Here is a 27,099-nt window from a genome sequence, read left to right on the forward strand (position 1 = left end):
GTCCTGCCCTTCTCCTCTCTGCTCGTTCACTCCTTTCTCCCTTTCCAACTAAACCCTGCTTAATATCCACTTGCTCTTTCTCTTTCCTTCTCCCTCTTTCATCCTCTGCCTTCTAATATCCCTCTCATCAATCTGTTTACCGTCACTGTCTCTCCCTGCTTCCTCCCAAATTGGCCTCACCTTCTCCTCATCTCACACTCCATTTCTCTTCTCCGTCCAGTCCCAGCGATGATCACCAGTCACCCGAACACCACCATGGCTAAGAAGGGTCACGTGAAGGAGCTGAACTGCACAGCCAGGGGAGAATGGCCCATCATTATCCGCTGGGAGAGAGGTGACACGGTCATTGACCCTGACCGCAACCCCCGGTACTCTATTACCACAAGTCCCAATGAAAAGACGGACGAGGTGTTGTCCACACTCAAGGTAAGAAACACTTGGAATACATCAAGACAGCAATGGATTTATGGTTCTTACACAGCTGACAAAAGTTTGAGGAATGAGGGTAAGATCATGCATAGCTTATTAATATATCAGGAAGTGTGTTAGAGGTGTGCTAAAGGCTGGTAACAATCATGGCCTGTCTAATAACATGTAACACGTTCTTCCCACCACAACATATATGTTATATATATATACCATCAGCATCTCCTGAGAGGACACTGATCTTCATTTCAGGGACATGCAAGTGTGAATATACAGCAGCCTAACATGTGATGTGAAGAAAAGATGAAGTCTCCTTTTAAATTAAATCCATGTTTCTGGACACACCAAAAGTCACCATGTCATGAATGTGCTCCACCACATCATGTTGGTCATGGCGGGCGCAGGTCTTCCTGTACGCATGCACGCAGCTGTTGATGCCTGGTGATGCAGTGTTTTTGGATGATGATACTAAGAGAGGGTCACTGGTAACCAAAGGAACCTGGTGATGTAAAAAGGAGCTGAATCAAGTTCTGAGGATGTCATCGTCTTACTCATAACCAGCTGGTTTGATGAGCTCAGATGTGTGTATTTTGCACCAGATTCATGAGAACTTGAGTGCTTTGGTGTCTGTAAGCCTAGTTTGACAATGTGGCCAACTCAAATGAAGAAATTTCAGATGGAACACATACATATCACCTTCATAACTCCATAGGTAGTTAATCACCTGGAAGGGAAGACATCCATAAAGTGTATGTAAGCAATTTATGGATTGCAATGACTGGTAAGACTCAAACAATAATCTCTACTGCTGGCACTATTACTGTAGAAGACATAGATGTAGTCTCAATGACATCACCTCTAGGTTTCTGAAGGGCCATTGTGCAGCTTAGTGACAGTGGCTCTAGCTGTCGCCATCTTCGCAGTGCCTGACTCCGCCAAACTCCCGGTTAATACAAAAAATATTTAATATCCTTTAAACAAGTGAGGAGTTTTCTAAAAGTTCATGTCCGTAGATGTCATGAACATCAATTAGCTGTAGAGACCAAAACAGTTTTTGGGTTTTTTTTTTTTTACCAGGCTGTTGTTGTTTATATCTGCTTTAAAATTGGCCATTTTAATTCGGAGGTCTATGGGAATTTACTTGCTTTTGGTGCTTGTGGCCATTGGAGGAACTGCAGTTTATGGCAAAGTACAGGCATAACATGGTTGCAGAGGTCTATAAGGATGTGTAGGTCATAGTACACTTTTTAACGTTTTCAAGCAGGTGGGTGGCAAACAGGTGAATCTTGACACCCAGAATGCACTGTGTCACTAGATTGGTGACACTCCCACTATTACACCTCTCCTCCCAATGCAATGCACACATAAATACTCTCACCAGGCCACGTCTCCATCACAAAGCTGTGCTTTACACAATTTGCCTGCACAAAGATGGAGTTGTTTGTCTCTGTCATATTTCTCTTTCTACCTTTCCCCCTACAGCTAAAGCCAGCAGAGCGTGAGGATTCAGTCTTCTTCTCCTGTCATGCCATCAACTCGTACGGAGAAGGACGAGGCCTTATCCAGCTCACTGTGCAAGGTAACCATTCCTGTATAAACACATGAACTTTCCTCTTTAAAGTGATGGAAAGCTACACAAATCTTCCCTCTTTTCATCCAGAAATTGTTACTGTTACTGCTTATTGTTACTACCTTCTGTTGCTTTATCTTACCTCCCTCCCTTTGTTCACTCCCTCTCTTTCAAATCCTCAGAGCCCCCAGACCCTCCAGAGTTGGAGGTGCGAGAGGTGAAAGATCGCAGTATGAATCTCCGGTGGACACAGAGATTTGATGGAAACAGCGTCATTACCTCATACGACATTGAGTATAAGAACAAGACAGGTAAGCAGAAAATGAAGATTTCAAAGTGAACCTGACAGTGGAATAATAGGCTAAACTGTTAGTGCTTCTTTTCTTTATTTGAAACGCTACAGAGCAGGCTGACATTGACTGTCAATGGCAAAATGCTACATTTTTCAAGAATTTTACTTTCCTTTTCTGTGGGAAGATTACAGAGGGAAAAAAGACTTAATATTGAGTTATACAAATATATATTACAAAGTGTTTTTTAGTACTATTATTATCTTCTTGTTTTTGTCAGATTCCTGGGAGCTGAAGCATGCCACTCGAAACATCTCCCCCACCAACAATCAGGCCAACATAGTGGACCTTCACCCTGCCTCCGTCTACAGCATCCGCATGTACTCCTACAACGCCATAGGCAAGAGCGAGGCCAGTAAAGAACTCACCATCAGCACCGAGGAAGCGCGTAAGCATTTGGCAGCACTGCTTTTTACTAATGTGAATATGAGCAAATATTTCCATTTTGCTTGTTGTATTAGCTGCGTCTGTGCCGACACGGCTGTCCTTGAATAAGTATTTTGTATTGAAAGTCTATCTCAATGAATGTGAGGAAAAAAAAAAAAACCTTTGAAAGTTGTACTAGAATATTTCAGGGCCATGAGACTTACTGGAAACGTGAAAGCCACAGAATATTTGTTGACATTAGCAAAATGCCTCTGCCTAAACCCCTCTGTGTGTCTCTCGCTCTCTCTGCAGAGCCCGATGGTCCTCCCATGGATGTCATTCTGCAGCCGGTGACCTCTCAGAGCATCAGGGTAACCTGGAAGGTAAAGTATTTGAGTTGTCTGCCTTCTGAATATCTCACTTTATCACATTTTGCTGTCTGCAAAGTAACCTAAACCTAACCAAAGTAAGCTAAAAAAAATCATGCACCAAACATTTGGGAGTAGATGATTCTGATGTCTTTCTGTTTTCCATTCTCCAGGCTCCCAGGAAGGAGCTGCAGAACGGGGTGATCCGGGGTTACCAGATCGGTTACAGAGAGAACGGCCCGGGCAGTAACGGCCAGTACAGCATTGTGGAGATGAAAGCCACCGGCGACAGTGAGGTCTACACCCTGGACAACCTGAAGAAGTTTGCCCAGTACGGTGTGGTCGTCCAGGCCTTCAACAGAGCCGGCACAGGGCCATCTAGCTCAGAGATCAATGCTACAACACTGGAAGACGGTGAGGATCACAATAAACAACACACATATGTCGGCATGTATGAAAAGGGTTAGTAATACGGGAATTAGGTTAAACAGCCTGGTTATTATATAGAGGGTGAGAGCAGTCTGTCAGACCTACCATATGAAATATCATCCTCTGTCTGTTTTGGCTCTGATTCACAGTCACTGCACTTTTTCTGTTGCCATTGTTCTTTTGGCATTCTTGCTGTCTGATCTGTGTCAAATCATGCCATGCTTTGTAACCTAAAATTACTACATTCTCTCCATTCTTTAAACACGGATGAATGTTGGCTGCTGGAATCCAAACACGTTTTACAAATACCAAGGACACACATGGTCTCATTCATACACGCACACATTCAGCAGCACTGCGGAGAGGACTGAGCGATGTGGAGATACTGCCATGCATCCTGATGGCTCGCGGGTAGCTGGGCCAAACATTCAGTGAGTGAATAAATGAGTGAATGAACTGGAAAAGCACTTAGGGAGCAAAAGCTTCCTCCTAGGCTGCACAATCCCGACCAAAGTTTAGACCATGGCATCTGGCTGTGACTGTGCAAGGAAATGCACATAAACAGAGACAATCATTGGATGCATGAGCCAGGTGATTTTAATCATTCTGGGAGTGCAGTCGTAGCAAAATAGCAGAATTGTTCAGTCCTGCAAAAGCAGAACTTTTTCTTTTTCAGATCTGAACCTAACCTCTTGTCCGATCCAGTTGAAATCTGTTTGTTTGTGGATCTACAAAGGCTACAATTTACCAGGCAATGCAACTTTTCCTTTTATTCATGTCTTGTGAAGCAGTATTTTCTAAGCGAGCCACTTTAATTGACTTTTGGCCACCAAGGAGCAGGAGAAATCCACAACAAGCTGACAGATGCTAACACAAAAACTCTAATTTCTCTGTAATCTTGATGAGCTGCAGTTTAAAAAAACGCCGCACATGTGACAATTTTTTCCGGCACATGCCATCTCGCTCACTCTCTATCATACATCATGCACAGTTTTTCTCCTAATACAAACAAGTGCACATACACACACGCGCACACACGTCACATACATACTTGTCCACCCAGTGAACAGTTGGCTGAGCCCCATTGGTCCAGAGCAGACAGAGCCCTCCAGTTCTTCCCTGTGGCTGTCACCGTGGCGACAGTGATATTGATGGCCATTATGATAATAGTGATAACAACAAGCATACTAAAAATAATTATAATTAGCTTGTCTCTCTGTCTGCCTCTCTCTCTCGTTCCCTCTGCTAGCTTCCTGCTGTAATTATCCACAGCTGAGCGCATTGTCTCTCTGCTCCCTCTTTTCATCTTTTTCTGCCCTTCCCTTGCTCCCCTTGCTTTTAACTCTCTTCCTCCCTTCCTCCCTTCTTCCTCTGCCCCTCCATCTCCTCCCCCCGTAGCCCCAGTCCACAACTGCCTTTCATTATGCTCCTATATTCCCCCATCTTTTGTTTCTCCAAACTTATGCACTTATTTATGGAAGGCTATTTTGTTTTATCACGCTTTTTTCTTTTCCCCTCATTTATCTGCCTTCCATCATCTGTTTAACCCTACAGAAGCCCGAATGCTGGCAATTTAGAGGCACTTGAAGCTGCTCACCTTTTTGTTCCTGTCCTCTTTCAATCATTATTTCTCCTCCCGTAAAGGAGGACTGTGAAGGGAGGCTATGTTTTGTTGCCTTCTAATTATTTAGACGTGGAGCCTAAAGGTTTATTCATGCAAAACCCTGTTTCAGTTTTCTAATCCTCCTCTCTCCTTTCCCTCCCTTCCTCCGTCCTCCTCCCCACCTCCTCTCTCTTCACCAGCTGCAGAGAAATTCCCTGGTGGACTTGGCCTGGTCTCTCCCTTTTTCTTTGCTCTCTGTCTTTCAGTCGCCTCTCCTCCTTCCTCTCTTCCTGCCCCTCCTACACTCACAAGTTGACTTCTGTTCATCGTCAACAGTGTGCGTTATTCAAAGCCTGAAAGACTAATGGTCAGCAGTAGCCAATAGAAGAGACACCTGGACTGGCGGAGACAGAAGGAGGCTTGTACAGAGAAAGAGAGATGGTGGTTGTAGAGATGGTCCTATACATCAGGCTGGACGCATGTCCTGAGCTTTTTATCTATCGCTAGCCTGTTTACTGACTTCAGGTTTGATATGGAAATGCCTTTTAGGGTTTCAGAGAGAGTTTATTTATTTATTTAACAGCCAGCCAGCACAGTCCCGATCATGAGACAATGACAGCCTTTGCTTTAACATAAAAAGCACAATTTTTTTTACAATCAGCCAACCGCAAGATGGACCAGTCCTTACAAACTCTCTCTATGCAGCAAAACCTTGTTCCAAGATGCAGAACTTTATTTAAAGTTGTAGCGGAGATCCAAAATATTCATAGATACCAAATTTGTCAGGCTTAGTTTGGGGGAAATGTGTGTTAAATGACGCAAAATACATGCATTTGTTGGAATGTTGCAGCCATGAGAAAGTTGGGTTTGAATATTTCACTCAGTTAGTTTCAATGAAGAGTTAGAACAACCTCATGGGGAATATTCGATAGGCAGGCTGAGTTTTTCAACCTTAGAGCTGCTTAAAGGTGAATTTAAAACCCCTTACACCTCCTTGGCTGTTGGAAGTCCAGATCCTTCAGTGAACATACCTGTTCTATGGAATTAAACTGAAACACATCCGCTTATATACGTGCAGATACATGTTTAAGATAACTTATCTTACCCTTTCTCCTCTCTCTCTCCCTCTTTGTCTTCAGTGCCCAGCCAGCCTCCTCAGAATGTGCGAGCCATTTCTGTAACATCAGACGAGGCAGTCATCACATGGGCCGAGCCCCCCAGGATGACGCTGCATGGCGTATTGAAGGGATATCGTGTCGTGTTCTGGGCTGTCTTCCCGGATGGAGGTGAGTGGAGCGTGTCTGTTGTTTGATTCATATCGCAAGTAACATTTCAGTCCTTGGTCTGATCTCTGTGTCCTTTTTATTCCTCAGAATGGGGTGAAATGCAAAACATCACCACCACCAAAGAGCAGGTGGAGCTCAGAGGCCTGGAGAAGTTCACCAACTACAGCATCCAGGTGCTGGCCTACACCCAGGCTGGAGACGGGGTCCGCAGCAACGTCCTGTATATCCAAACCCGTGAAGACTGTGAGTCCACGTTTTAGTAGATCTTATCATACCTGACCTGCAATAGTATGTCATTTGCTTTGACCGCACCTTTGGGCAGGTCTGAGGGTTTTTGTTCTTGGTTTAGGCTGCCGTGTGGGAGGCAGAGAGCTGGGGGCTAGAGGGGGGGTCTATGTAAGGCTGAGGTTGCTGATTAAAGCCTCTTTGTGCTCTGATGTGCTATTACCAGTGCTAATGAGAATTAAGAAGCCAAAAAGTGTGTGTGTGTGGTTAAGAAGCCTAAGGGTGTGGGTCTCTGCGTGTGAATATTTGGAAGTGTCGGCGGGGGTTAAGTGTGTGTGTACATGTGTACAATGTCTTAGCGTTGGTGGGCGCGCACGGGTGCATGTGTGTGTACATGCGCTATTGTTTGTGTGCAAGTCTAGCTCAGCACCCAGCACAAGGAGAGGGATTAATTCTTTGTGGCTTAAAGAGAATTAATTTTGTGCTTACACTGGCGGGCTGTGGATTACATCCGTATCCGCCTCTCCTCTCCCTCCCTGGGGCCAGGCAGAGGAGGAGGCAGGCGTCTGGAGATGGAGAAAATGAGGGAGAGAGGGAGCACAGGAGAGAGGAGAGAGTGGGAGGAGGCGGTGCAGAAATTCTAAGAAGTGTCATTTCAGAAAAGGCCTTTATTCTCTGTTCCTCACTATATCTCCATTTTATGAGCTGGCCTAGCTGCGATAGCTCTTCAAATATGTGTGTTGCGTTAGTCTTTGAGTGTGTGTGTGTGTGTGTGTGTGTGTGTGTGTGTGTGTGTGTGTGTGTGTGTGTGTGTGTGTGTGTGTGTGTGTGTGTGTTTATCAGGGGCAAGCTGAGTGTCTCCTTTCCCCTGATGCGGGTTGACACTGTGTCCAGGGGCAACCTCTTCACATACGTTCAGCGTTCTCCGTCTCTCTCGGCCTCTGCCTTCCTTTTGCCCTCAGTTCCGTCTGCAGCATATGGAAACATGTTTGCAGTGAAATTGTGCAAGCAGACAGTTCTCAGCCTGCCTTTCCCTGCCTCTGTGTCCTAGACACAAAGACAGTAGACAGTAAGCATAAGCAGCAAAGAAGGCCGAGATTCATTATTCAATTCCTTTTCCTGCTTCTCTCAGGATGTTCTGACCTTCTTGGTGTTCATAATCCTTTATGCTACAGCAAGAAACTTAACTTAAGATCTTAAAGATGTTGTCATTTCAGCCCTGACAAAAACAAATACATCAACATAATCCATGAATCCCTGATGCATCATTTGCTGCCGTACACCATGCGAACTCAACCCTCCTGGTTTTGGTGTTACCTTGTTACCTTCGCCTGATATGAAGACAGAGTGGCCACGATTACAAGTTAGCATACAGATGCAAATGATCTTTTTAGTTTTACTGAAAGTCAACATTGTATTAATGAAGAAGTAGCTGGTCAAGCAAGCAATAATGCACAATGAGCTGCAACATGATACAAGAGCGTAGGTTGATAGTGTGCATGTGTCAGGTGGGTACAGGTGCAGAATACAAGCAGCAAACAAAGGAAAAGAGAGGTAGTGCACATTAGGGCTGTAACTAAAGGATATGTTCATTACTAAGTAGTAGAATTAATTGTTTGGTCTATAAAATATCCAGAACAAACAAGCCAGCCTATTCAGACTGCTGGTTTTGTCAGACCAACCGTTTGACCAACAGACAAACCCAAGACTGATAATCAGAAGAACTGATTCATTGTTGATCCACTAATAATTTCAGCTGTAGTTCACGTGTGCACTGAATATTGCAAGCTAAATGCTCTAAAAACTGTGATGATCAAAATGGGTCTAATCGCTGCTTGCAATCTTCCAAATAAAAGGCCGACATGAGGCAGAGGTGAAAAATGACAGAAAAAGGAAGACCTCTTATTTTCTGGTGTGGTTTTTTTTTCCAGGTTGAGGCCTTTTCTTTTTCAGGGGAATTATCACTGGTAGGAATGCTCTTCTCATTAACCCAAAAACTGAGAAAATTGTAATGGGTACCTGCTCAACCTGCCATATGACACTGCATAAGGCACTACTGTTTGTTCAACTAACCATTTGTCTAGAAAACGGTACTTATTATGTTACTTAATTGTAGGCTAAAGTATATGGAGTACTGACAGTTTAGTCAGCTGTTTAGTGGGTACACATGGATGTTTTGGGGGCTTATTTTTTAATCATAACAGGCAACAACACATTTTCAGAAATCGGTGTCCACCCTTACCCACTGTACTTTGTGAATAAACCTGGTTCACGTTTTACTCTGCCCTCCATTTCTCTCCCCTTTATGATTCAGACCCTGGACCCCCAGCTGGCATCAAAGCTGTGCCCTCCTCTGCCAGCAGTGTCGTGGTGTCCTGGTTACCCCCTCACAAGCCTAATGGAATCATCCGCAAGTACACCATCTATTGCTCCAGCCCCGGGTCGGGCCAACCGGTGAGTCACGAGAGGGGTGCAGAGAGTTTCAGGACTGAGAAGTGAATGAAAGAGGAAATGGGGGAAGAGGACCATCCAAACATGGCTGGTGATGAAGGGGACATGATCCCTTTTTTAATGCACAATGCAGCCTCTTATATGCATTTCACATGACGCTAAGATAAAAGAAAATTCATTTAATTATGACGTTCTGCGTTTGTGTGTTTGTGGATATATGTGTGTATCTGTGTGTGTGTGGTCTAGTGCTGCAGTCTCAGCAAGACGTGTATGTGAAATGAGCTCTCCTCATACCGCAGTGTGTGTGCGTGCAAGCTCACCCTCCAGCCGCATTTGCATATCTGCGTCTCATCACGTTGCCAGGACAACCTCATCTGTTCATCAACGAGGGCAGAAAACAAGCTGACAGCAAACACACACTCTCACTCACGTACAGGCGCACACAAACACACACAAACGCAAATGTATCACACCGTGCGTATAGAGGTACATATATACACCTCAAGTTTTTATGAGAGTGTGAATTCAAAAGCAAGAAATGCATGTTGTGCACACACACACACACACACACACACACACACACACACACACACACACACACCTGCACACTCTGCCACTATATAAATGTACATATCTAAAAATATATAAAGATCTTCTCCTTAGTCTATCTATCTATCTATCTATCTATCTATCTATCTATCTATCTATCTATCTATCTATCTATCTATCTATCTATCTATCTATCTATCTATCTATCTGTCTGTCTGTCTGTCTCTTCCTTTCAGTCTCTCTCTCTGAAGCCCCCATGCAGAGTTCGGGATGATTACTATGTAAATGAGTGCGACTGGAGAGAAGGAAGGAGGGATGGGGGGGTCAGACACACCGCGCGGGGAGTACTTTTGTTCCTCTTTTCATTATCTCGCTCTATCGTTCCCCGGATCACCGCTATCTCCACGCTGGAGGAATATTTTAATATCCGTTACAGCAACACACACTCTGTCACTCCTTCCTCCCTTCCTCCCAACATCTACCCACCCACCCACCCACCCATTCATCTATCCATCTATTCGTCTGTCCGTCCAAGCATCCATACATCTGCCTGCAGTGGAGAGCATAGAGACAAATGTACGGAGAGGAGGAAGAGGAGGAGGAGAAGAAGAAGACACTGACATACGTGAGAGTGAGGGGGGAGAAATGCAGAGAGGATGTAAAACAGAGGGGGGTACGGGTGGATAGATGGAAGGAAAAGCAAGGAGTGGGCCAACAGATGACAGAGAAATGTGAAGAGGGACGGGGAAATGAAGAGAGGGATGAGGAGCGATGGCAGGAGGAGAAGGGAAGGATGGCGCAGTGGGGTAAAGGATAGGCAGGGAGGAAAATACAGAAAGGACAGAGACAGGAGGGATGGATGATGAACAGGGAACACAGGGAAGCAATAAAAAGCCCAGTGGATTCCTGCATGACGGCCTGCTCATAAATGTGAGAAACAACATGAATACTGGAATCTATTTGCCCAGAATAAATCGCTCTGCAGACAACAACCCAGCAGGCTAGGACAGAGCTCAGCAACACTGCAGTGTCTTCGCAGGTTTTTACAGGTCTGCTGCGTTTACTGACTCTTCAAATCATTTGACACTCGCATCGCCGTCCTTATTTTATCTGTGCATGGGCGCCTGTCAGTCAGAAATGCAAGTCAGCGTCAGACTGCAATAAAACATGTGATTTAGGGGGCGACAGTGAATGGTAGGTGCAACTTTGCAGCGTGTGTGTTAAATCTGTGATTGTGTGTTTTTTCATATTCTTCTATTCTTAGTTAAGTGCCACAGTAACAGACTGTGTGTGTGTGTGTGTGTGTGTGCGCGCGCACGCCCACGCGCACGCGCACGTGCATGTGTTTGTGTACCTGGGTGTTGGCATACCTGAGGAGTAGATGAAGAGCAGGAGTTGAGGGAATAAGGGTATAATTGGTGGGTAGGTAAAAAGTGACTGGCAGGCGGTAAAAAAGAGAGGTTCTGTGTGTGTGTGTGTGTGTGTGTGTGTGTGTGTGTGTGTGTGTGTGTGGGTGTGTGTGTTTGTGTGTGTGTGTATGTGTTGTGTGTGTCTGTGTTGAGGGGACAGTGATATGTATATGTCTAGACAGCAGACACATGGTTGGGTTAAACACACTGCAATTACACATCCACCTCCAGGTCATGTATGCCACTGTATGTGTGTGTCTGTGTGTATCGGTATATTTGTGCTTATTTGTGTGTCCAGTCCTGCCTCTCCTGCCTGTTTACTGGACTCCTCTCCTCTCCTCTCCTCTCCTCTCCTCTCCTCTCCTCTCCTCTCCTCTCCTCTCCTCTCCGTCATAGCTGATGCCTGCAGTAGATAGGCCTCATTAGTGTATGACTGTTCATGATATCTCTGACTGACTCATTTGTCTGTCCCCCATTGTCTTCCACTGTCTCATATCTCTGTTTGCCCTCCCTGAGGAGAATAGAGGAGGAGAGGGAATGGGCTTCACTCCCCCTAGTCTAACCCTCACATCCCCTCCCTCTCTCTCCTCCAGTGTTCCCCTCCTCTCCTCCCTCCCTCCAGCTCCATCCTTCCACACAGCTTTTTGGCATATCATAATATAATATGCCCCAGAATCTTTCATCCCCATCCTGCTTTCTTTTCCTGTAGTGCTGACTCGAGGAGAGAATACAGGGCTTGGCTCACATTAGAATGATGTTCACTCAGTCCTTCACATTACGTCTGCCTCTCCAGTGAAGTGACAAAATGATCTCGTCTTTGGCATTCCACATTTTACATTGTGCTCCTCAGATCGTGTGACACGATGGAGATTTTGCGACAGAGAGCAGAGCACAAAAAGGGAAATTTTAATTGTGTATTTTTATGGATATATGGAAAATATGTGAAAAAATCCAACCATTTCCACAGGAAAACCAGTTTGTTCTGAGAATATTTTTGATGCAATACTTGTGCTTGTTTCTACAAAACCTCACAAGGGAAGCAGCATCAGAAACAAGTGTGTAGCCTGTAGCACATTTGATGATTTGTATAAAACGAAAAATGTATTTCCCCATAATTTTTAAGGCATGACATGTTAAGATTTCTGGAGTGTGCTGAGCTGGGATTAATACTTTCCTTTCCCCTTTCGGCTCTCCCCAGCTGCCCAGCGAGTATGAAGCCAATCCAGAGCTGCTGTTCTACCGAATAACTCACCTAAACCACCGGCAGCAGTACCTGATCTGGGCTGCAGCCGTCACCACTGCAGGCCGGGGAAACTTCAGCGACAAGGTCACTGTGGAGCCAGCGGCCAAGGGTGAGTCCCCTATGAAAGGGAGATTCATGATGAGGGACGTCCAGAGAGGTTTGACACCCTGGAAACATTTGTAGGTCATAAGATGTCTAGGAGTCTACGTTAAACCTGGTCAAAATCTGGTTGAACACAGTTCTTCATGCATGGAGGTTACACGTAACCACTGTCTGAACATTTAAATGTGCCAATTTAATATATACATATAAAGTATTACAAGCCTGTGGGAGTACTGTTACAAGCGTTTGTACCTTCAGAGGGAGCTGTGTGAAATCTGATAAATAAATTGCCTCAAGTGATGTCACTTGAGTCAGTGTCGGTTGGGGCTGAAGACTACAAGTTTTAAAAAAAATGGGTAGAAAGAGGTGAGGTAACCAGACCTTTGCGGTCCGATCCTCCTCTGAGTGAGACTAACAGCTCAAGGCTACATTAGCCCCTACTAGCATAGCACAGCCGAACCTCTTACTGTTGGCAGCCAGATTGCTTTGTGGGTAATGTAGGCCCCATGTTTGACAGTGAGCATGGAGTAAAAAGATGGTATCTCTTTTTTTCCCATTTGGATGAATCATGTATGGCTTCACATTGAAATGCTGTCAATGAATTGCACTTGAGACAAGTTTGTGTGGTCCTTTTCACTTTCCAACCATATTTAGCTATCTTTTTACAGCTGATAGGCTTTTGACCTGTGGTTGCTCTGTGGATGCCACTACAGCGTCCTTGTTGTTTCCCGAGGTTTTTTGTTTCTTTGCTTGTTCTGTCTCTCTGCCTCTGCCATCGCTCTCTCTTCAGAACTGTTACGACACTGCTACTGTTGGATTATTTTTCCTCTTCAGGCCTCTCATTGGCAATGCCGTGCACTAAAAATACTTTTTTTTTTAAGGATGTTTTGCTCTACATCCCTCATGACTGTGAATCATGTGAATAATCTCCCTCTCACTCTGTCACTTGCTCTATATAACCCTTCTCTGCATATTTATGTGTGACTGCGTGTTTTGACTTCATGCAACAGAGCAGCGGGTGCTATTGATTTCAAAGTTCAGAGGGCACCAGATAAATTGGCCTGAATCAGAGAAAAGACAAGAGAGAGAGCAAAAGGGAGGACGGCAGGTGGAAAGAGGAAAAAAGAGGAGAGAAAATGGCACAACAGGAGCAGAGCTAACTAATAGACAAGACAACAGAGAGGCAGAGTGTTTAAGAAAATGAAGAGGGCAGTTAAATCAATAGGCTTTGGATTAGAAGACAGGAAGAATAAGGGAGTGAGAATGAATAGAGTGCACTTTCCACTATGTTATCCTTTTCTGTATCTATTCGTTCCTTTGACTGCTGGCTGCAAAGGTCTGCGGGTGTGTATGTGTGTGTGTGTGTGTGTGTGTGTGTGTGTGTGTGTGTGTGTGTGTGTGTGTGTGTGTGTGTTTGTGTGTGTGTGTGCGTGTACTCTCCTACGGGTGGGTGCGTCAGCTGATCGGCAGCTCTAAAAGGCAGTGTCCTCCAGGCTTGCCCACTCAATACTTCATTCAACCTTAACATAAGTGCACTAGAGCACCAGCATTAAGACGCCAAGCTTGAGAAAGAAAGAGAGACAGAGAGAGCGGGTGGGGGAGTGACACAGAAGGAGGGTTACGTGCCTGAATAGATGGAGATTTTTTCATATCCTCTCCGCTCGCTCTTTGGCCTGTCTTGTGTTATTGTTCATAAGCCATTCCTTGCCGGACAATGTCACATTTAACGCAGATTTCTTTCCCACCGCGTGTGAATCATGGTAAATACACAGCGCTCTCTCTCTCTCTCTCTCTCTCTCTCTCTCTCTCTCTCTCTCTATTAGTAAATCCTGCTTATTGAAAGAACCCTAAATGAAAAACAAATCAATGTATACATTGCATATCAACCATCCCATTTCTGTATTGATTCAACACATTCTGAAACGTCCGCAGCATTTGTTTATTGGCTTTGGAAATAGTTTAATTGACAATGGCGAGATTAACTGATTGGTAGATATTGATTACGCTATTGCATTTCTTGCTTACGCATTAATACCAATAGCTCTATTTTTACTCTTCATCCTCCACCAGCTCCAGCTAAGATCCTGTCCTTTGGGGGCACAGTGACCACCCCTTGGATGAAGGAGGTGCGGCTGCCCTGCAGCTCAGTCGGAGAACCTACACCTACTATAAAATGGACCAAAGACAGGTGGGAATCCTCCCTGGAAATGTTACATAAAGCTGAGTTTCCAGTGCTGCTCCTCTAAAGAGGGGGTTTGTATCACAGGTTGTTTAAGAGAAAGTTACTTATTGTTTGCAGATGCTCATTTGCTTATGTGCTGATATGCTGGATTATTGCCATATAACTAGTACAGATGCTGACTTGACTGTAATTAATGATGACCTCATGCTTTTGGACAATTTTGCAGCCTCCGCTTAGGAAACGCTAGAAAGCACATAAATCACTTGTTATCAACATCTAGCGATGTCCTCTTTTTCTGTCTCTGTTAGTGAGGATACAGCCATCCCAGTGTCTCTTGATGGGCAGCGTCTCATTCTGGCCAATGGGACACTGGTGCTGCGCTCTGTCAAAGCAGAGGACTCCGGTTACTACACCTGCACGGCCACCAACACGCTGGGCTTTGACACTATCATAGTCAACCTTTTGGTGCAAGGTAGGAAAATGGCAATAATGGCAGCAGAGTTCGAATATTTCGTTCGGTCTGCTCACTGTGACTGCACTTCACTGAGAGGCCTGCTTGCTGAAAATGAGAAATACAGTGTTGTTGTTTGCTGTTAGTGATTGTTTTTCCCTCCTCAAAAAGAAAAAAAAGAAGAATTTTTAAGTACAGATATTATTGAGCGCTTAACTCTCTGTGTCTCTTCCTCAGTCCCTCCAGACCAGCCTCGTCTAACCGTCTCCACCACCTCCACCTCCTCCATCACTCTTGCCTGGATACCAGGAGACAACGGAGGCAGCTCTATCAGAGGTGCGTGGCCCTGCACAACAATGCTGTCTTCCCATACACTCACATCTCTTCTTTCCTGTCTGTAGTTGTATGTGTCTAAAGGTGCCATTTTACAGAACCATCATATCATGTTGGTTTTATGCATAAAAAGTGATTGAATGAAAAAGATTTCCCCTTGACTTCTGATCTTAGATTACCCAATGTCAGTCTTTTCTTTCTCTTTTACCTGGAACATTGGCATACGGATCTATTAGTGTATTGATTTGCCTCCTGGTTTTAGGTTTCCCTCTTAACTATGTGTCTGTTTGATTACCTGATTGTTGGTGATTTCTGTGTGAAGATGAGCATGATGTGTGCGCCTGAATGCGCATGGATGCAAATGTTGTTTCAATCCCTTTTCTTTGTTCACGCTGTTGTTCATGAGGGTGTTAGAGGCTCATCTGTCTGACTCCTTGTTGCTCTTTATACTTAGACATTTAACGATTTTGGTGCAGTGTAAAGGCTGCACGAACTATGAGCAAAATTTCATGAGATCACATTGAAAAACAGCTCTTTGAACTAATAGCTCAGGTATATTTTAAAGCCACCAAAGTTGTAATAATATAATGTTTTTGTGTTATTCATGTGGGTCAGCATACTGCTACAAGGACCCAGAGAAAGACACTAATTTCAGTGCATTACGAGCATGCAAGTAGGAAGTAATAGAAACTTTGGGCCAAACAGTGTGTGTTTGGTGTGCAGCTGTATATTCTTATAACAATGGGCCACCAATTATTACCTTCATACATCATCCAGTGTGTCATACACCTGTGAAGCCTATCTGTATATCTTGTATGCACTGTGCAGCAGAATGCCTGTTTGTCCATGAAGCCATCTGCACCATGTTAGCAGTCTGCAATGCTGCATCATGCATTTATTTTGCATTACTGCAACAGGAGAACATCTGGAGACGGCTCCTTTTCAAATAAAGCTTCAGATAAAACATGTTAGAGTGTTTTTATGAAAAAGTCTCAGCTGGTTGCGTAAAAATAAAATAAAATAAACAGGAAGAAATGAAAAAATCCTGTAGGCTAGTAATCCTGCAGTGACGATTGATGCTGTGTTCTAATCTCTTCCACAGTAGTCTGTTTTTGTGCTGTTCTCTCAGCTATCTTCTGTCATGTTCTGCTGGGCTCTATTAAGAGGATGGCTAAAAAAACTTAGAAATAAACGCTGCAGGATCTGCACATGTTAACCCCTCTAATGTTTTGGACTCTGTCGCACCATCTGTTAGTGAGAGGGGGAGTGAAAGATGGTACAAAGAGTACAAAGAAACATAGAGAGGGAGACATTCATATATACATAATTATATGCAGACCGAAGGAAAGACAAACAGAGATGGAGGATTTGATGTAAAGTGTCTCAGAGTAGGAGGGAGCTGGCTCTCCAAGGCATCTTATTATAAAAAGAGTCACCACATTGCATACCCTCATTTACATAGCTGCTTAGTCAGCCCCATCCCAGTCTTGGGGTTTGTAGGTAACTAATGGCGGCGTAGACAGGGTGCAGCTCCTCTGTCCTCCAATCAGGGCCCATCTGGGCAAGAGAAGTACAGTCTGACACTGCCATCTAGTGGGCACTAGTGGTACCAACGTCGAAAGTTTAGAAGGGTTGGTGCAAAATGAGTTCTTCATCTTAACTGTGAAAAAGTGAGGACTGTGCAAGACAATAATTATCATTGTGTGTCTGCAGGTTTTGTGCTGCAGTACTCAGTAGACAACACCGAGGAATGGAAAGATGTTTTCATCAGCTCAAGTGAGCGCTCCTTCAAACTGGACAACCTGCGCTGTGGCACCTGGTATAAAGTTAAACTGGCTGCAAAGAACAGCGTTGGAGCCGGACGCATCAGTGAGATCATCGAGGCAAAGACCCATGGACGAGGTGAGGAGCCTGGAATGGAGGATGAGGGAAATTAGTACGAGTGGATAATAGTGGAAAGTATAGAAAGTATCTGAAATCCATATTTAACAAAGGAGACATGAACATCACCTTTCAGTCCCAGCAAATTTTCATCCAAAATTTTAAAAAACTTTAGGCAACACTATATTAAGGAACACGTGCAGGTGAATATGTACCTCAATTTAAAGAGTTTTTATTATTCTGATCAATGAAATCTTTCATTCTTGACCCTTCATATCAACAGAGAGTTAAAAAATCAAAATGGTTCCCATCTTTACCTAAAAGATCACACTTCACCTCTGAGCGTCATTCTTTAGGTTCACAGTAGTTGATAAAGGAATTCTGGCCTTTTTACAGTCAGTGTATTACTCTGAGACTTTGTTTATGCTCCATTATCATAAAATCCTAAGAATAGTCATTCATTGTTTAAGTACACAATTTGCATCATCCACTCTGAATTTGTTTCTAGCAGTGCTGTTCAGTTACCAAGCAAGACACTAATGCTGCAGAATCACATAGGCCTGCTAATGTCCCCAAGTTATCTGCTGCATGACGTAATGTTTTAGTCATATGAATAGGCAAATGATTATTTGACTTCTTTCACAGAGCCCCAGTTCAACAAGGATCAGCCGGTCTTCACCCACATTAACTCCAGCCACGCCCGCCTCAATCTGCAGGGTTGGGCTAGTGGAGGCTGTCCAATCAGCGCTGTCACGTTAGAGTTTAGACCAAAAGGTGAGTCAGTGCTTTTTCAATCAGCATTTGTTGGTAATATTTAGCGATATCTTGCAACACATCAAATAACCCTTAGTTAAATCTAGCATGTGAAAAAAAAGTGCTGCGGTCCTTTTCCACCGTTTTATGGAAGAATAGAAAAGATTCAGCCTTGGTATGTGTACTTGCTGCAGGTACGTGGGCATGGCAGAATGTACGGACCAATGCCACCACAGACGTGTTCCTGGCAGAGCTGCGTGAGGCCACCTGGTATGAGCTGAAGATGAAAGCCTGTAACAGCGCTGGCTGTGGCAACCAGAGCTCCCAGTTTGCAACACTGGACTATGATGGCAGTGAGTAGAGGACTCTCTTTGTCTTGCATTCATTTATAATGTTGAACATTGTCTTAAAAGGACAGTAATGAATCTCTGCTTTTCCTGGCTGTGTGCAGGCACAATTCCACCAATCAAATCCCCCCTGGAAAAGAATGATGATGTCAAGAAGCTGTTTTCTATTGGCTGTCCGGTGATCTTGGTCACTCTGGGTGTCGCGCTGCTCTTCATCATTCGCAAGAAACGCAAGGAAAAGAGGCTGAAGAGACTAAGAGGTGAGAGTATATATAAGTATAAGGAGAGGAGACAAGTGAGATGAACAAAGCAGACATCAGAGAGAATCTCAAATGATATCGCTAGAGTTGCATTTATTTTAACAGACTGATGTGTGTCAGGAACAAAAGGCTTATGTTCTCTGCTCCCTCTAGATGCCAAAAGCCTGGCGGAGATGCTGATAAGGTAAGACTGTTTCCTCCTCCCTCTCACAAAATCACTCAACTCAAAATTCATTTCACAGAATCACATTTTGAATTTTTTTCAAAACCAGGAATATTTGTGTGTTTTCTTGTCGTGTATCTCTGGATTAGTAAAAACAACCGCAGCTTTGACACCCCAGTGAAGGGGCCCCCTCAGGGCCCACGGTTACACATCGACATCCCCAGAGTGCAGCTGCTGATTGAGGACAAAGAAGGCATCAAGCAAATCGGTGAGAGGAAGAGAGAGACAGGGGGAGTTGTTGTGTTCATGAGAGTTGGATCGAAAGATCTCAATGTAAAATGTGCCATGAAAATTGTGAAGTTTTAGATTTGTCAGTTTTTTAACCCACACTGAAATACTCACTCTCTCTTACAGGTGAGGACAAAGCCACTATCCCTGTGACGGACACAGAGTTCAACCAAACTGGGAACCCTCAGAGCTTCTGCACAGGTGTGTCTGTCCATCACCCCGCCCTCATCCAGAACACCGGTCCTTTGATTGACATGTCAGACATCAGACCAGGGACCAGTAAGTGCACTTTCTCCTCGCTGTCCATTCTGTCAGTAAAAGCTTAAACTCACTGAAGCAGTTTTGTAACAGGTAGCACAAATTCCTTCCTTCCTTCCTTCCTTCATTCCTTCCTTTCCTTTTGTTCTCAAGTTCCTCTCCAGGTATTAAACCCCTGAAACTCATCTCTCTTCATCCAAATTACATATTTAGACGTTTTTCTTCGATGAAAAAAATCACATCATCTCTTACATTAGGTTGGATGTGCACTCTACACCTTTACCTTCATCCTTTGTGTTGGAGTATGCACAGATCTAAGTAGTACCCACCTCTGTCTCCACCCACCATTGCACCGCTCGCCTGCAGCTTTGACTTTGCTCATCAAACACACACAAATCTCATCAGCAACTCAGCTATCTGACAAACTGTTCTGAGTGATGATTCTTCGTCAACACCCCAAAGCCCCATAAAATATCCCATCAGTGTTTGACATCAATCATGTAACTGGCAGCTAAAGTTGGCTAACATTACCTAGCACACTGCAGATACAGTCAATGGATAATGGTGTCCATGGAAATGGTGTCCAGCGAAACAGAGCTCTGGAAAAAGGCTACTGCAAGCTACACTTTGGCTCTTGGATCCTCAGATGCTTTGGTAATAAATGAAGGCTCCTTTTGCAGCTTTGCAACCAAAAACAGAAAACCTCTCTGCCTTCGCTTATGAATAAAATAGTGAAACTTAGCTTGCAAAATACTGATATGTAGCTACACCTGGCTACTCCTCTAATAACCCTCATTTCACCCTACCCCCGACTGGCAAGTTGACAGGATTGGTTCCTTAGGTACATTACCTATGAATCTCCGGCTGCCTGAATCCGTGTTTCTGAGACTGTCATCCTTTTGCCACCAGACCCAGTGTCGAGGAAGAGTGTCAAGTCAGCCCACAGCATCAGGAACCGCTACTCCAGTCAGTGGACTCTGACCAAGTGCCAGGCCTCCACGCCAGCCCGCACTCTCACCTCAGACTGGCGCACAGTTGGCTCCCAGCATGGCATCACTGTCACAGAGAGTGACAGCTACAGTGCCAGCCTCTCACAGGACACAGGTTGGCACATCGATCAAATCATGCACATATGACTATAGCTATTTTTCCTGGAGGAGAATGTGTTTCTGCAGTGGGCTCCGCCTCAAGATTCATTCGCAGAATCGGAGAAAATGTGCTTACCTTTATTTCTTTTCCTTTCTCTTCCATAGATAAGGGTCGCAACAGCATGGTGTCGACAGAGAGTGCCTCCTCCACCTACGAGGAGTTGGCGAGAGCATATGAGCATGCCAAGCTAGAGGAACACCTGCAGCATGCCAAGTTTGAGATTACTGAGTGCTTTATCTCTGACAGCTCATCTGATCAGATGACCACAGGTACCAATGACAATGCAGACAGCATGACGTCCATGAGCACACCGTCAGAGCCCGGCATCTGCCGTTTCACTGCCTCGCCACCCAAACCCCAGGACTACGATCGTGGCAAGAATGTAGCTGTGCCCATTCCACACCGCGCCAAGAGTGAGTGGCTGCTGCCAAGCGTGAAAGTTTCTTTTAAAATCTTTTTTCACTAAAAAGGCTTTAAATATACACTGATCAGCCACAACATTAAAACCGCCTGCCTGAAGTTGTGTTGGGGTTGGAGGTTGCACTGCCATCAGGGAATGTTGTTGCCATGGGGGGGTGGTATTTAGGTGGGTGGTACGTGTCAAAGTAACATCCGCATGAATGCCAGGACCCAAGGTGTCCCAGCAGAACATTGCATTGTAACAAGATGTAATGCTGCTCTCCACCTGTCAGTGGTTTTTATGTTGTGGCTGATCGGTGTCAACCGAGTGAGGTAAAAAGTGTCAGACTTCTCCAGTTGAATGTGCACTATGAATTTGATTTGGTGCGGCAAAATGAAGAAATAAGAGAGCAATGAAATAGAAAAAGAAGATAAGAAAGAAGATAACCAAAAGGGCAGTTGTACATTATACGGTAATAGGCAAAACACAAAAACAATTTAGTCTACAGTACAACTAAGTTATTGGAGGAAGTAAAGCTCTGTGTGATGAGTCATATGTGCATAGTCTTCAAAGGAACCAGTCTCATTAACTATGACTTTTCCCGTCCAGGTGATTACTGTAACTTACCCCTCTACATGAAGTCTGATCCCTTCTTCCGAAAGCAGTCGGAGCATCATGACCCATGTCCAGTGGTTCCACCACGTGAAGCCTCCATTCGTGGCCTCGCCCAGCGGGCATACCACACCCAGGGCCGTCATGTGACTATGGACTCTGCAAAGCAGCAGGCCCTAAGCATGGGCCACTCTGGCCTGTCCAACCTCACTTCCTCTGGGGCTTCCTCTGGAGGAGCAGGTGGTGGTGGTGGAGGTAGTGGGAGTGGAGGGGTGTCTGCCAGCTCTAGCAGCTCCACACTTCCCCAGAGGACTCTCACCATGCCCGGCTCCTCTGCCTCAGTGGCCCAGAGTGCAGCGGCAGCTGCTGCTGCTACCGCTGCAGCTGCTGGGGCATCATCATCCTCCGGTGGAGGTGGGGTAGCAGGGGCCACAGGAGGGACTCCTGGAGGTGCCTCCTCATCCTCCTCCAAGATGGGAGGATCCAGAGACTCTCTCCTGGAGAGCAGCTCCTCGGGCTTAGGCAGACTGCAGAAGCAGAGGGATGGAGGGGCAGGGGCCTACTCCAAGTCGTACACACTGGTGTAGCCTGCCATCACTGCGGCCTGTCACTGTAACTCTTAATGCTGGTCAAGCCAGCGCTTGCCTGGAGCCTCTATGGAAAGTGGGGTGAGGAACATACACATGCACAGCTGACCCGTCAGTGCCTGCGCTGTGCCAGGCTGCAGGGGGCTTGTTGGGTTCCCATTAACACGACTGTATGAAGGGGTCAGAGTTGGGTCTCCACAGCACAGGGGTTTGCCTTTCTTTCTGCCTGATTGCTTTCTATTATTAGTGTGTCATCTTTCTCTATTTCATCACCCTGGAAATCACTTGCCAAAACAAGATTTATCTGTTCACTCCATATTTTCATTTTCTGGTAAGGACACAGTACTTATGCACAAAATGCTTTCCACGTGCACTGTCTTGTTTTCTGGATCAAGACAGTCGTAGAATGAACCAGGTCGCTTATGTTTTTGAGGTTTTTACGTTTTTAAATATTACTTTTCTGGTCTCTGATGGAAGAAGAGCTCATATCACAGCATTGTGCCATGGCAGGATGCTTTTACTGTATGCATAAACCACCAGCCTTGGTGTTACACTGGCTCTGAGAGGTTACTCCATGGATTCATACTTAGAGGCAATGGAAGGACTATCGTCTCAACACCAGTTCTGAGACATGGAGAATTTTCTTATACATGCAATGGATGACACAGCATAGTGGTCTTAATTGATGCTTTTATAAACAGACTCAAAGCTGAGGAGATAAAAAAAAAAAAAGTCAAGCATCATCAAGTGACAGATGAATCCAAACCTTTTCTTTCCCCGTCAGTTTTCTCTTTATTTTCTGATGATGGAAATATAATCTCATGTGCACTAAGAAAAAGTTAGAATGGATCCAAGTAACAGAAACCTTCACAAGCCTGCGTGTGTGTGCGTGTGGGTGTATATGTGTAAATATATATATGTATACATGTGGCAGGCACACACCTACAGTGGACCTTTTTAAAATCAATCTGTATGCTGACCTCTCGGGCAGACGTCTGTGTCACAACTGAACAACCCCCTCCCCACTGTTCATTTTGTACCTGTGAAAGGGGATCCGGGGACAGTAACGATGATGATGCTGACGATGTAACACTACGATCCTAATTTGGTCCAGCATTTTGAACTTTGTTTTGTTAAGTGTGATCGACAGCATTGCTTAAATAAGAAACGCTGAACAGGAAGTGGGTTCAAAAGAGAGCGATTACAGATGATAAGAAAGAGGTTTCTTTCTCTCTCTTTTCCTGCCTCAGAACAAAGAAGGGAGAGACCCTTTTATGATTCATCATGGTGCCACAATGCTATTATTCTTTGTTTAACTCATTTTACTTGTACCCACCTTTTCCCTCTCTATCCTAACCCACCTTCACTCCTACCCACCCAGTCCCCCATCATATCCATACAGTGTCACTGTGACCTACTGCTAGCATACTGGCTAGTTAAAAGGACGGACAGACTGAGAGAAAAGGTCTAATATGCACAGACAGGCAGAAATGCTATTCGACGTTCAATGACAACTTGAATGGAGAGACATGTTGCAAACAAATTTATTGAGATGTATACAAGAAAAATCATATTTGTATGAAATGATCTTGAATTTATGAACGGACAATGACTTTGAGATTATAGACTGAGAGCTCGAGTGTCGATAGGATTTGCAGTTAGGGAAACGGGGAGGGGATTTCAAAGCTGAGAGATACAATTTTTCTTCAGAAATAAGTGGTCTTCAAAACTAAAAGATGTGTTTTCGAGTCCCTCAACCTCACTGAAATTTATTTTAGCTTTATGCATGGTACTGTATCTGTTAACTTAAAGTTTATTTTTTTTCCCCCCATTTCTTCTCCCAAAGCTTAATCCCATAACAAAGATCGTTCCAAAAAAAGAGTTGCTCCAAATGTTTTGCAATGGTAAAACGTAACATCAGGGCTCTCGCAATAGAAAAAAGAAAAAGATATGATATATGTTTGTTTTCAAAAGTATGTACATATATATTTCTATTCAAATATATAGCAAATATATGAATATTGAAAAAAGCAGAGAAATATAAAGCCGTTCTAATTGAAAATATATATAAAAGATCACAAGACAATCGCTCAGAGTGAAAAACTGCAAGAAGGAAGGAAGAAAAATGAAGAGGGAAGCTTAAACGGGTAGCACAACCACGGACGGGACATCTTGTAGAGAAAGGAAGTGGCGTGAAAGAAAGTTAAATGGTGAAACTGATGTTTGAAGAATGGTACAATGACTCCTTGTGATTTTGTAAATGTTCCGGGTGCGGCGCCTGTGCAGCAGGTAGCAGCTGAGCGGACAAGCACAGTAAAGTCGAATTATAGTGTGAGATTGTGTCGCTGGTTAACTGTGGTCTATGGCTCAGTGCAGAAAGTGTGGTGTTGAAAAAGAAAACAGTAAAACAAGGCCAGCCTATACAGTAAGTGAGCCTATTGTAATATGTTGTATTGTACCTTCCAAAGGTGTGTTCACAAACTCAATGCCATTATCTGACTATAATTAATGAAGACAAACAGACCAACAAGTATTTCTGTTTCTTATCTGTGTCATAGCAAGTCCTCCCCAAACTGCAGGCCAATAAACATACCACACGGTAAGAATTAGAGCTGCTCATAAATGTATTCATGCTCCCTTTTATTTCAAAACTAGACAGGAGAGGAATTAATTTCTCTTTCCATAGTTAGTGGTCATGATGCCTTTTATATTGGCCTTTATGTTTCAAGTTGTGCTTGTTTTCAGAAAAACAAGAGTTTGGGAATGGGGCAGGCCTGTTTTAGCAGCCAAAAACAGAGGCTTCCTTACTCCACTTGTATGGATATTGGATGGAGTGATGAAATGTCCAACCTGCTTTCCCCAGTTCTTCAGTGAAGCTGCCTCTACTGTGAAACACTGACCTACCGTCAGTGTGCTCAAAGTATATGTGTACTTTTAAGGAAAATTCCACCCTCACTGAGAATATCGACAATATAATGTTTGAAATAATAGTTCCTTTTTGGGAAATACCCTTAGTTGCTTTCTTGCTGAGAGTGAGATGAGAAGATCGATACCGAAAAAGAGTAAAAACAACAGGTTGTGGTTGCTTTTGTGGTGCTGGTTGGTGGATTTTGTTACTTTCTAACAATCCTCTTAGCAAACGCTCCCAAAATGTTGAACTATTCCTTTAATACATCCTAGAATCTGAGTCTTTTTTTTTTTTTTAAATTAAAGTGTAATATATATTTTTGCTGCGTTCAGATCCTCACAGCCTGACTGTGAAATACACAGTGCTGCAGAGCTGCTTTGGTGAGTGATCTCAGTTTGAAATATAATTTATGGCAAAATAAACAATTCCAGATGTTGACCCTTCTTTGGTCTCATGTACAAACAAATAGGCAGCTTGAAATGATAGCCAGTTATTGCATTAAAGACTAGAAAGGTCTACTTGCTTTATCGTACAGTCACATGAAATTGTGAAATATACTGTACACTAATGATTTACTCTGTACTGAACATGGTCGCTGTGTGTTTCTTGGCAGCAGCATCTCTAACATCTGGTCAGATATCTGCAAGTCTGAATGACTAATGGGTGATTTTGGGTGGATTTTTCCTTGAAGTGCAACAGCATACTTTTCAGACTGACTCAGTCTGTGTTCGTGAGGCCAACTTCACATGTGCTACTTCCCCCCAGCCTTTTCCACATCTGCTCAACCAATCAGATCTCCCCCTCTCACTGTACCCTTTGTCCACCTATTCAACATAATTTCTACTCCATAATAGAAGACTTGTGTACATAGGAAAGTGTTTTGTATAAATGAGTACTATTTTCGACATCTTCACTAGAAACCAGGGCACAATGTAAACTTTGAACTGAAGTTATTGTAATGAAACAGAAGAGGACTTAATGAAAAACTATAGAATTATACAGACACTGCTTTATCTTGATTTATGGACCAGTTGAAACATGTCAGAGTGGACCATGCATAGTTAACAATATTGATTTCTTCTTTTACAGGACATTTGGTTGCATTGTTTCCTTTTTTATTTTATTTTTTATATATATTTTTGTTTCTTTTCTCTCTTTTTTTTTTTAACTTTGTCACAGGTTGCTTCATTTAGAGTTCGCCTTTTTTTATTATCCCACTTTTTGAGGGGAGGACAGCAGCATTGCATGTTCTGAAAATTTTGCTGGTTATAAAAGATATAGGGAAACGGTGAATTGAACAATTTAAAAGGGGGTTAATTAAAACATTTTAAAAATGCAGAGTTTGTTCCTTAAACTTTTATGGGGAAACGTTGCTTCAATTTGCAATTGCTTGTGTTTAACTCTACATTTTCTTTTCTATGAAAACAAACAAAAACAGAAAAAGAGTACTCAACACCTTGTGCAATAAAGCTATCTTTTTATGAACCGTGATGATATTATTCATTCTTACACAACCATGTAGCATTTGAGATAAAGAGCTTTCTGTATTATCCAGTTTATGCTGGAATCCAAACATACATAAGGAGTTTTGCTCATTCATCTCTTTGGCACCGAGCTGTTTTTAGGATCCACAGACTCCACTGTGAACAGATTTTAGGGACTTTTTCTTCAGGCGGAAGAAGAAGAAATCTGTAAATTTCCTTAAACAGGGACACTGGTTGTGGAGCATTTGTAAAAGCACCACCTTATATTCAGGTGACCTAAACCTTTTACCCTGAACTCAGCTCTCCATAGTGTCTGTTTGATATGAATATAACAAAATGCAACAATTTGAGGAGCTGCTTGTGGGCATACATCAACATCTAATGTGTAATTAAGGCATTATGGAAAATAATGGCATGAATGAATACAGACAGTAGGAAACTGTGAAATTATCCAATGCACTTTTGAAACCCGGCTCATTATTATATGGCTCTTTTTTAAGTCAATGGGTATATTGCAGGTTAATTTTAATTCCTGCAGTTTTCGCAACACACACACACACACACACACACACACAGTGAAAAGCAATTACATGACTCTTACTTTGTCTTGAGTGGACAGATGTTTCTTATTGTTATTATTGTTTTGTTTTGTTTTTTTTTTGTTAA

The 27,099-nt window shown here is 43.6% G+C and overlaps 1 protein-coding gene across 1 annotated transcript in view; it reads left to right on the forward strand.

Moving 5' to 3' along the window:
• Nucleotides 1-22,867, forward strand: part of dscaml1 (Down syndrome cell adhesion molecule like 1) — a 92,771-nt gene extending 69,904 nt beyond the window's left edge. The window contains exons 13-35 of the mRNA XM_070969979.1: nt 221-426; nt 1,909-2,005; nt 2,179-2,307; nt 2,567-2,734; nt 3,025-3,095; nt 3,254-3,494; nt 6,252-6,398; nt 6,486-6,641; nt 8,938-9,077; nt 12,231-12,384; nt 14,448-14,565; nt 14,868-15,031; nt 15,248-15,346; nt 17,057-17,245; nt 17,870-17,998; nt 18,172-18,330; nt 18,429-18,584; nt 18,738-18,768; nt 18,897-19,015; nt 19,162-19,314; nt 20,203-20,397; nt 20,547-20,855; nt 21,452-22,867. Of these exons, the coding sequence (XP_070826080.1) occupies nt 221-426; nt 1,909-2,005; nt 2,179-2,307; nt 2,567-2,734; nt 3,025-3,095; nt 3,254-3,494; nt 6,252-6,398; nt 6,486-6,641; nt 8,938-9,077; nt 12,231-12,384; nt 14,448-14,565; nt 14,868-15,031; nt 15,248-15,346; nt 17,057-17,245; nt 17,870-17,998; nt 18,172-18,330; nt 18,429-18,584; nt 18,738-18,768; nt 18,897-19,015; nt 19,162-19,314; nt 20,203-20,397; nt 20,547-20,855; nt 21,452-22,041 (3,920 nt within the window). The 3' untranslated portion in view covers nt 22,042-22,867. The remainder of the gene's footprint in view (nt 1-220; nt 427-1,908; nt 2,006-2,178; nt 2,308-2,566; nt 2,735-3,024; nt 3,096-3,253; nt 3,495-6,251; nt 6,399-6,485; nt 6,642-8,937; nt 9,078-12,230; nt 12,385-14,447; nt 14,566-14,867; nt 15,032-15,247; nt 15,347-17,056; nt 17,246-17,869; nt 17,999-18,171; nt 18,331-18,428; nt 18,585-18,737; nt 18,769-18,896; nt 19,016-19,161; nt 19,315-20,202; nt 20,398-20,546; nt 20,856-21,451) is intronic.
• The last annotated feature ends 4,232 nt before the right edge of the window (nt 22,868-27,099 follow it).

This window comes from Chaetodon trifascialis, chromosome 9 (assembly GCF_039877785.1).
Source record: "Chaetodon trifascialis isolate fChaTrf1 chromosome 9, fChaTrf1.hap1, whole genome shotgun sequence".
NCBI lineage: Eukaryota > Metazoa > Chordata > Actinopteri > Chaetodontiformes > Chaetodontidae > Chaetodon > Chaetodon trifascialis.